Here is a 10866-nt window from a genome sequence, read left to right as displayed (position 1 = left end):
AGCTGGACCTCTGGCTGAGACTCCAGGTAGAATTGGAGAAGGAATGGACTGAGGGCTCTAATACTTTCTCTTCCTTGTGAGCCCAATGCCAGGTTTCTTCAAAACTCCAAGGGGAGAACTGGATGCATCTGTCTTCTCTGAAGTCATGATTCCAAAATGCTTATTCTCAGTATACCAACTTTCTTTTCCTTCCCAGAATTCTAAAAGCTGACTCTCAAGATCATTGATTCCCAAGAAGTGCACAAAACATCCATAACAGAGCAAGAAGACAATTTCGAACCTCTACTTGTCTATAATATACATTTTAATATAACCCTTTTAAAATTCTAATTTTGTGTATTATAAGATGCTTATTAATGAGATTCATGTATTTAATTTATAAATAGTAGAAATATATATATTTGGGAGTTTTACTGATAGAGTTGCAGTCAAAAAAGTTTGGAGCACATTACTCTAGAATCTAGACTACATGTCGAGGTCAGGAACTTTATTATTAACGAAGTGTATTGAAATATAGCATCTATAATGTGCACAAATAAGTGCACAGCCTGGAGAACAGCCTTGTATAACTAGCACCCGGAAGTTGATTATTACCAGCATCCCACTTACCCCCATCTACCCCTTCCCAAAATAACCACTCTCCTGACTTCCAGGAATTTCATATAAATGGAACCATGCTATATGTTTTCTTTAGTGTTTGGCTTCTTTTGCTCAACATTACAAATGTAGGATTCACTTACATGTAGCAATAGTTTGTTCAATTGCAAAGTGTAGCATTTTCCACTTAATGATTAATGATGACATATTTAATTAATGTACTTTACTGTTGATGGAAATTGGGTTGTTTTCAGTTTGGGTCTATTATGAATAGTGCTGCTACGAACATTGTATATGTCTTTCAATGAACATATGAACACCTCTCACTTAGGGCTTTACCTAGGAGGGGAATTGATTAGTCATACATAGAGGATGCTATGTTCAGCTTTGCTAAACATCAAGTTTTCCAGTGGGCTCCCACCAGCAGTGTGTGAGTTCCAGGTGCATCATATTCTCACCAATACGTGGTATTTTCCATTTTGTTTTTATATTTATTACCTGGTGAGTATATACTGTTAAATTCTTATGATTTTGATTTGCTTTTCTTGATGATTAATGAAGTTAATCTCTTAATGTTATTGGCCCTTTGGTTATCTTCTTTTGTGAAAAGACTATTCAAATCTTTTGCCCTTTTTTCTACCACATTATCCATTTTTTTCTTATGGATCTATGGGAATTCTTTATACATGCTGCCATAACCACCTCTTTATCCTCAGGCCCAGCACATTGTCCATTTTATATCATGTGCTTAATAGTTCTTAGGTTGTTGTTGAATGATTTAGCACACATGGTGGGGAAAAATACCCTTGTCAAATGAATAAGGCCTTTATTTACTTTTTGTTGATTATTTGGTTTACATTAACAGTTTAACTGAGGCATAATTTACATACCGAAAGCTTACTTGTTTTTAAGTGTGCAATTGGATGATTTCCTGAGTTATGCAACCATTACCACAACCCAATTTTAAAACATTGTCATCACCCCCAAAAGAAAGCTTATGTTTTTATTTATTCCCTAATACCAGCTCCAGACCCCAGGAAACTGCTAATATATTTACAATAGTCTCTTATATTTTGCCTTTTCTGGACATTTCATATAAATGCAGTCATACAATATGTAGCCTTTTGTGTCTGGCTTCTTTCATTTAGCATAATGTCTTCGAAGTTCATCCATGTTGTTGCATGTGTCCATTCCTTTTCACGGCTGAGTGATTATTCTGTTACATGGTTATACCATGTCTTGTCTATCTGCTTACTGACTAATAGACATTTGGATTATTTCTACCTTTTGGCAACTATAAACAGTGTTGCTATGAACATTCACTACAAGTTTTTGTGTAACCATTTGTTTTCATTTCTCTTAGGTAGATACCTAGGAGGGAATTGCTGCGTCATATGGCACATGTTCACCTTTTAAGAAACTAAAACTCGCATACATCTCTGCCATCCAAAGGCTGATGATGGAAAGTCATAGAAGGCTGTGTTGGATAGAAAAGAAATATCTGCCAGCACATAATTATCAAATGCACAGCATTGAGAGAAAGCTAAGAAAGAGAGACTAAAGCCTGCTCTTAGGAGTTTACAGTCTAATCCAGACTGTAACACATGTGTTTATAGAATTACTTGGCAATATGGAAAATCAGAATAAGAACAGGGGTCCAGACAATCTATGCAGAATGGATTCAGGAAGCGTTGAATGCCTACTTTTTGCAAGACTTAATGTTAAGCTTTAAGAGGGATAAATGGAAATTTAAAACAAACATGCTATACCTCCCTTGAGTTACTAAGAGTCTAGTCAATAAAATAAGACTTAGTTATTAAATAGTTAAAGATTCAAATAAAAGTTCTAGATAGTAATAGCAGATCAAGGAGGAGAATGGCAAACGGGAAAACAGATAAGGGAGAAACTCATTTTTCCTTCAAGATCTTGTGAGAAAACAGAAACTCAGAGTGTTACTTTAAAATTTTTTGGCATTCCAAAGATGTAAGAGTTTACACTTCTATTATTGCTCTGGAAATCTTAGTTCAAAAAGAAGTGTTAGATAATAAATAACCAGCGTCATTGGACTAGACAGATATTAATTGCTACTATTTGAGTACTTAATGTACCTACCATTGCTCTAGTTTACATTTTTACTCACTTAATTCTTTTAATAATTCTATGATATAAATATTATCGTTTTCTTTTAATGATAAGAAAAATGAGGCTCAGAGAGATTAAGTAAATTATCCAAAGGCACCCAGCTAGAAAGTGGTAAAACTGAGGTTTGGATATAGGGAGTCCAGAGCCTACACATTTAACCATCTCGAGTCCCATATTCCAGCGATTGGACTTAGTCTCCTATCATAGATGTGGAAATAAACACAAGGGTCTTAGGGGGTTTGTCTGAGGTTACTTCATTGACAGATCAGGGACAGGAGTTCCACTGACTGCTAGTCCAGTCTTCTATCAAGACTGATGTTGGGTATCACCACAGAGCCCTTTCTTAAGATACAATTTGTAAATGAGCTACAAGGATACACTTTTCCTGACTCTGGCAGGATGGACTAAAGGAAGGAGCACTTAAATACAATAAACAGATCTGAGTTCAAAGCTTCATTCTGCTGTTGATCGACCATGTAATAGGCAAGTCATACCCCCTGAGTCCAGTTTTTCTACCTATAAACTGCGGGTAATAACCACACCAGGATTATAGAAATGAAATGAAAAAATTGAAGAAATTGACAGCTGTTACTAATTTTGGCGTCGCAGAACTGTTTGGGGTTGGTGATTTGGAGCTGAAGTGTATTGGATGCTGTATAGGCTGAGATTTTTTCTCAAGTCCATACTGGATCACAGTTTGGTCAGAGGCACCATGGAGGACTCTGGGTGGCAGAAAAGCTCTGGATCTGCTATCTTAACTTGAGCTGGGCCATATCATCAGATATAAAACCTGAGATCAGCCTGCTAACAGTCACATTGAATTTATTGAATTCACCGATACAGTGAATTTTAGTCCTTCTAAAGGCTTGATCAGGTCAATTACTTTTGGTGACTTTTCTACAAAGAATGTTGCAGCTCTACATTAAGGGACTCTTGGTGGTGACTATGGGTAATTTTTTCCCCATGTTTCAAGCCAAGCAAGGGTTTGTGAATTTGCAATGGATGGAATATTATAAACAATCTGCATTTGTCAACTTGCCCATGGCAAGAGACCAAACTGAGACTGCGCAGGTGAGATGGCTTAAATGCAGAATATGGCTCAAAAGTGATTCTCAAAGCTTGGGTGGGCCTGGGCATAGGCCTATTTTAAAGTTACTCAGGTGATTCTACTGTGCAGCCAGGTTTGAGAACCACTGATTCAAAGCACAGAAAGATATGCAAGATCTTAAGGCTCTTGTAGCCCAGCCTGACTGGTTTTACAAAGGGCATCTAGGCAAACACAGAGATGAGGCCAGGGGAGGTATAGTGGAGGGCCTGCAATGCACAGGCTGAGAAGTTTCTACTTAAATAGGCAATAGGAAGTCATAGAAGGTTATTGAGCAGGATATAAGGATAGGTAGTTAGAAGTATACAGAGAGATTAAAGTGTCCAGCTATTTATATCTTAGGAAATGGACTTTAAGTTTTCCTACAGAGTAGGTTAATGAAAGAAACCCAGTTTTCTTTTACTCCTATATCATCAGTTCAAGATCAGTTTCCTTCAGCACCCAAGTCCTCTGGTCCCATGAGAGTAGAGACTTTTCCAAATGATCTCTGTAGGTACCCGGCACATTGCATGGAATGTGGTAGCCTCCCATGAATGTTTGTTGATTAGTAATTGAGTGTAGACTCCTCGGCCTGGCCCATCTCGATTTCAGGAGAATTGGTACCCTCAGCCAGCACCCGCTTTGCATGCAAAGTGGTGGAGGCTGTTTCCTTCACCTTTCTCCTTTCCTTCATTTATCTTCATGGGCCTGCTTCCAATTCAGCCTACTCCAACTCCATCGCCTTCCCGGTCGGTCCCTCCTATGTAACACGCTGCCACCCGGCTTCCCGGCTTAGTCGCCAAGCTTCAAACCTGTCTTGCACCCACTGTTCAGTTTCCGGTGAGTCAAGTTCAACCCCAGGTTCAGTGACGGCGCACACACATTCCCTTACGGGGACCTCGGAGGGGGCGCTCACCGCCTTCAGCCACCAGACCAACAAAACAGGCACGGAGGGGCGTTTCTATCCCAGAGGCCCTCAGTGGTGGGGTGTGAATGGGGAGACCCCTCCCCAGTGATCTGCCCCCTAGGCGAGCGAGCGCCCAGCCCTCAACAGGCGTGGCTGCTCTGGTCCAGCCCCCGCCCCGCCCCCCTCGCCGCGGAGGAAGCCCCGGCTCGGCCACCCGGCCACCAACCCAGCTCCACGTATGCTGGGCCACTCCCTCGCCGTGGAGCCCGGCGGAGGGTGATGCTCCAGATCCCACCTCCCCAGGGAGCTGCGCATTTCCGCGCGCCAGGGCGTCCCCAGCTCCGGCCGGCCCTTGCGGCGGCAGCCCGCGTTCCGCGTCCGCGGGAAGTTGTCTCTCGAGCCCGCGGCTCCTCGGTCTCCTCCCCCTGAGCCCCGCCCCTCCCGCCCGCCCAGAGCTGGGATCTGCCAGCTGCTGGACCCGGGGGCGTCGCCGCTTGCTCTCCGAAGCCAGCGAGTCTCCAATTCTCTGCGCGGAGCGCACGCCCCCCGCCTGCCCGGGGATCCCCGCACACCCCCCGAGACGGCGCGCGCCCAGAGCGCGGGAGCCCGGAGCGCTGCTGGGCGCCTGGGATCCCGCGGAGCCGCTGCCCAGCCCGCGGGGCTCGGCAGAGATGCAGGCTGCGCTGTGAGCCAGGGCGCCAAGGCCATGTCCGGCGCCCGCTGCCGGACCCTGTACCCCTTCTCCGGGGAGCGGCACGGGCAGGGGCTGCGCTTCGCCGCGGGCGAGCTGATCACGCTGCTGCAGGTCCCGGACGGCGGCTGGTGGGAAGGCGAGAAGGAGGACGGACTCCGCGGCTGGTTCCCAGCGAGCTATGTGCAGTTGCTGGAGGTAAGGGACGAGGCCGGGGGCTGGGAGACCAGAGGCTCCTGTCCTCGGCGCGCTCGCAGACCTGTTGCCTGCACGGGGGATGCTGGAGCCATCTCTGTCCATAGGGCGCCCCGAGGCAACCGCTGAGCGTCCTAACCGTAGTTCCGCGCTCCTGGGGGCGGCGAAGGCAGCCGGCGCCCCCCAGGGCGTGGGCAACGCGGGATCACCCCCCGAGCGCCCCTCTTGCGGGGCCTCCCGAGCACATCGTGGAGCCCTGAGAAAGCGAGAACTTGTTGCTTGTTTGAGTTCTGGAGCGGGCGGGTGCTTTCCGGGCAGTGGCTGGGGCCGGCAAAGGGCTGCAGAGTCTTGCGGTCTAGGGAAGACGCACGGAGTATCAGGGATCGGAAGAGTGGCACCTATTCTGCCGCACAGCCCCGTGTCTCCACTTGGGAGCCCGGAACCCGCCGACGTGTGGACGGTCTTGCTGCCCTGGGTCAGGCTGCTTGGCCGCCTCGGAGACGCCCACTTGCTGGTCAGCTGAGCCTGACTGGCCACCAGCGGGAGCCCCCGTCAGCAGGCTTGACCTAGGGGTGCCAAAGCCCCCGCCAGCACTCCCTTCTTTTCAGAACCTGAAAGTGGCTTGTTCCTGGGCCTCTGGCCTGGCCCCAGGGCTATCGGGGACCTACTGAGCCAAGTCAGCTGGCCGTTTATTGTCTAGGTGACAGTTGGGAGGCCTCTCTGTCCTCTAATCACTGAGCTCATGGTCACAGCCTGAGAGTGGGATCCCAAGTTTCTAAAGTCCTGTGTCTGTTTGTGACCCTACAGGACATATTCTATAGTAAAAGGCTGCCTGACAGCGGGATTATTGTATAGATTACATGTGTGGTTACCGCAATTGTGTAAGTATACAGAACCGTTGTAAAATGCTGCCCAAATCATGGAGACTGAACTTATTTATAATTTAACCCCTGACCTACTTCACAAAGAACAAAGTAGCAAAATTCGACTGAAAATGCTCCAGTGTAACTCGGAAGTCGAGAAAGGAAGGAAAGGAAGGAAGGAAGAAGGTGAAATGATGATAGGGTGAGTTTCCCCGAAAAGTATCCTGTGGAAGCATTATCAAAAATAGAGCCTGGCCTCATAAAGGTACATTATGTTTTTTTCAGGTTCAGAGGAAAACAATAAAATCCCTCCTAAACGAGTCACCTAGTAACATTTGAGCAAAGTTTAGGCTGGAAGGTGCTTTCGTGGGCTGGCGGCAGGCAGCGTATGGTCCCTAACCCTCTTGGTTCTGTATTTTGAGAACCTATGAGTGAAGAAGAGGCTCAGGTGTGTTTCTCAGCTTTCCCAGTTTCTTACTTGAAATTGGGATGTGAAAGAAAGCAAGTGTATTTTTCTGAAGACCTGGCGCCTCCTTTTTTTCTAGCTCCAAAGCCTTGAGAAAGACTCCTATTTTAGAGTTCCTCTGGTGGCCACACTTTTCGAGGAAATACCGATGTGGAAATTTGGCTGTCAGATGTCTGTCTGGTGCGGAGTGTCCCTGGCTGGACTCAGCCGGCTGTATTTGGGTGGGTGTGAAGCTGGTGGGTTTATAGGCTGTGTTAGCAAGAGTGGAATGGCTCTCTCTGCATTTCTTAGTGGGGGAAAGGGAGGGTGGACCAGATTCAGGGAACAAGCTGAGTGATCAGCTGGGACAGTCTTGGGTGTGTCAGTCACATTCTATGGCATAGACATACTTAGGAAATCTCTGATGCCTAAGGGGCTTTCTTTCGGATGACTCCCACCTGGTGACCTGCAACAAAAGTGGCATCTGTGTAAGCAGGGCTGCTGAGAGGAGCTTCCATTTGTTGAGTACCTACTAGGTGCTAGGCATAGTACATGCACTGTCACCAATTCCCCTGACAGCTCTGAGCACCAGCCCTCATTTTAAAGCAGGTGAACTGAATTTGAGAGAGGTGAAGGAAATTGCCCAAGGAGTAATGCTTGCAACTTTGGTTAGCAGCTCAGATGGTCAATATTACCCTGTGCCTGTCTTTCTTTTAAACATGATAGCCTGGGCTCAATTGTGTTATAAGGCCAGTGAGGGAAGGGTATGGATCCATGTGGGAAAAGGAAAGTGTAGCCCCTGAGGTCAGCATGGTGGTGACAGCATCCCTAAGGGGCGGCTGAAATATTGGGGCTAAAATGAGGACAGCTGCTTCTTCCCACTTGGAGCATCTCTCCTGCTAATCCCGAAGTTTGATTTCACTCAGAGCCAGCTGGCTTTCACACAGGTGGAGGCAGGGGGGCCTGAGCCCTGAGGCTCTTCGGGACCCAGGGTGTTGGGGTTTCAACAGAGGGGATGGTAGCTCTGGCCCTTTTTGTCCGTGAGCCTCGTCTGTGAGCAGGCTGGATCTCAAGGCTGAGGACTGGGCAGGGATGGAGGCTATGCAAGCCCTTGGGATGGGGTGAGTCCTCAAATACAGATGCACTTTGTGGAGAATGCAGTGCTCCCAAGGGAGTCACTCGTGGTGGACTGGCCAGCATATGGAAACACGAGTCCAGGGGAACACCAGCCAGGTGTTCATCAAAGCTGACAGTGCAGAAATGAGGAGGCCGGAGAAGGGGCCCATCGGTCCTGGAGGCAGTGAACCTCATAGGATGTCTGCCAAAGGGCTGCCTGACACTGAGCTTGCTGGGGGCTGAGCTTTTGGAAGGCCAGAGGAGCCACTGGGGACACCAGTACAGACAGAATGGATGATACCAGCCTCCTGGGGGAGGAGTGGGTTGGTGGCTGCACAGCTGAGAATGGCACCTCCACTGTAACTCCCACCCCAGTGTACCTTTTGCTTTCTGGTGGAGTGATACCGGGAAACCCCATCTTGATGGAAAATAGTGCTAGGGGTCGAGAGTAGTATGAGCAAAATGGACACTCTTCAAGAATTTCTTCCTTGTTTATATGAAAAAAGGGGAACTGAGAGCCCAAGCTTTGTGGGAAGCATACCCTATGGAGGGGAATTGAGAGCTAACTCTGAGAGAGCTGGCAGATCTGCCCTGGCAGCCAGCCAGTCCCTAGGGAGATGTCAGGTAGATTTCGATCCTGGTTCCTAGGGAAATCTTTGGTCAAGACTCCTAGGGCAACTTTTAGGAAAACCTCACCTCAGGCAGAGAAGTGTGGAAGGCCCTGGTGGGACCAATGGCTAGCCCCAAGGATCCTGGCTGTTCAAGGCATGGGGCAGCCTCCCAGCGACTGTCAGGGAGAGGAACCAGCTCCTCCCAGGAAAGGGAGGAGGCCTAATAGATAAGACCCACAGCTGCTGCCTATGAGACATAAAAGTCTTTAGATAAAAGCAGCCTGAAAAATCTTTCTTGAGGATCTTTTCAGCCATGAAGAGGGAGAGGAGTCGAGAATTCTAACATTTGAGATACATGGTTGAGGAGGAGCTGTGATGGAGACCTGAGACAGGGCTGGAGTCTGCAGAAGCACATTCTGTGGGCTCCAAGCCAGGCCTGAGATCACCTCCATAGTCTTGGGGGCCCTGTAGGGGAGGAGATTTCCACCAGACTTCTGGGGTACATGGAGGCTGAGAAATAGCTTCTGGGAAAGGTAGATGGAGGAAGGAGCCCAGAAGAGCTGGGGAGTCAAACATGGTCCAATGACTGGACAGGTTCAGTAGCTGGAGAGCCAAACCCTGGCCCAGGAATTCCTTATGGACTGCTCTTACCTTGAATGGAGAGAAGAAATCAGGGACCTGGAAGATACTGTAAGGCAGCGGTCCCCTACCTTTTTGGCACCAGGGACTTGTGCTCCTATGAGAATCTAATGCCTGATGATCTGAGGTGGAGCTGAGGTGGTGATGCTAGCTCTGTAGAGCTGCTGCAAATACAGATGAAGCTTCCCTTGCTTACCAGCCACTTACTTCCTGCTGTACGGCCCACTTCCTAACTGGCTGCAGACCTTAGTGGTCTGGCCTGGGGCTTGGGAATCCCTGCTGTAAGGCATCTGGAAAAACTACCAGAGCTTTTGGGAAATAATTCTGGGGATTAATAAGATTGGAATGCAAACACAACAGAGCTTTCCTTGATATACATGCTGTTCTTAGAATCCATGATCTGGCTGTAAGGTCTGGACCTCAGAGATACTAACAGAATGTGATGCTGTTTGCCAGTGGAACTAGACAGTTGCAGAGGGTCACTCTTGAACTTGATCGCCTTCTCTCTACCTTCTCTTCTCTCATTTTTGGGTTCATGTGATTGTCCTGCAGGAGTTCACAAGGTGTGGCTGTGGCAGAGAGATGTGGAGCTGCAGGAGTGGGCTGTGCTATGGATAATTAAGGAATGATGTCTTATTTCTTGCTGAGTAACAAGCCACCCCAAAACTTAGTGTCAGCTGGGTGGTTCTTTTGCTGGTCTGTGTTGGCATCTCCCTTGCATTCGTAGGCAGTTGGAGACTGGGACTGGAGTCCTGGAGGCTCATCTGGGCTGGAACCTCCAAAATGCATCTTCACTCAACATGTCTGGTGCCTTGGTATTTTTCCGTGTGTCTTTTTTCTCTGTGTGGTGTCTCATCCTCTAGGGCCTTTGCATGTGGCCTTTCTCTTCAGCAGAGCAGTTGAAGTTTTTACATGGGGATTCACATCCAAGAACACAAGTTGAAATTGTCAGTTCTTCATCTCAGAACTGTCACATCACTTCTGGCACATTCTATTGGTAAAGTGAGTTATAGGACCAGTCTAGATTCATTGTGGGAAAGAGGTGCATACAGGTGTAGATATTGGGAGAGCAGGTTCATTGAGGGCCATTTTGTAGACCAGCTAACTCAGAAGGGTGGGGAGAACACACCTGAGAAAGATGATCCATTACAGAGAAGCAGTGCCAGGCCAAACAGAAGAGAGAGCCCCCAGAAGGAGATAAAATGCGGGAGATTTGGCCATTCTACCTCGCCATCTTTGGAGGATATATGTTTTTGCAAGATGCCTTGGATTTCTTTATAAAGGCCACATGATAAATGATGCAGCTGAATTCAAAACCTGATTTTCCTGTCCCTAAAGCCTGGGTCAGTCCACTGCCATTGACATACCAGTCCAGCATTTTCAGGTCGGAGCTATTTGGTGCTGGTTATTAATAGACAGCGTATCTGAGTTGTCCGACATCTAGTAGAGGCTTGATATATTACACAAATTGATTTTAATACAGGGCATTTTTTTCTGTAATGTGAAAATTGCCTAAAATGGGCGTGGCCTTGTCCCTCTTGCCAATAGTTTTTAAGGCGGTCTTCAGCTCTGTTCA

General features: G+C 47.4%; 1 protein-coding gene across 2 annotated transcripts in view; it reads left to right on the top strand.

Annotated features, from left to right (window-relative positions):
- The first annotated feature begins 4993 nt into the window (after positions 1 to 4993).
- The window catches only part of GAS7 (growth arrest specific 7), a 204732-nt gene continuing 198859 nt past the window's right edge, over positions 4994 to 10866 (top strand). Inside the window, exon 1 of one of the 2 annotated variants that reach the window (XM_039847350.1) lies at positions 4994 to 5619. In XM_039847350.1, the coding sequence (XP_039703284.1) occupies positions 5437 to 5619 (183 nt within the window). In that variant the 5' untranslated portion in view covers positions 4994 to 5436. The remainder of the gene's footprint in view (positions 5620 to 10866) is intronic. The other variant, XM_039847349.1, reaches the window with a different exon arrangement.

The sequence above is a fragment of the Pteropus medius genome, unplaced genomic scaffold (genome assembly GCF_902729225.1).
Source record: "Pteropus medius unplaced genomic scaffold, Ma_sr-lr_union100, whole genome shotgun sequence".
Lineage (NCBI taxonomy): Eukaryota > Metazoa > Chordata > Mammalia > Chiroptera > Pteropodidae > Pteropus > Pteropus medius.
Note: the sequence above shows the minus strand (reverse complement) of the source record. Positions and strands in the feature narration are given on the sequence as shown.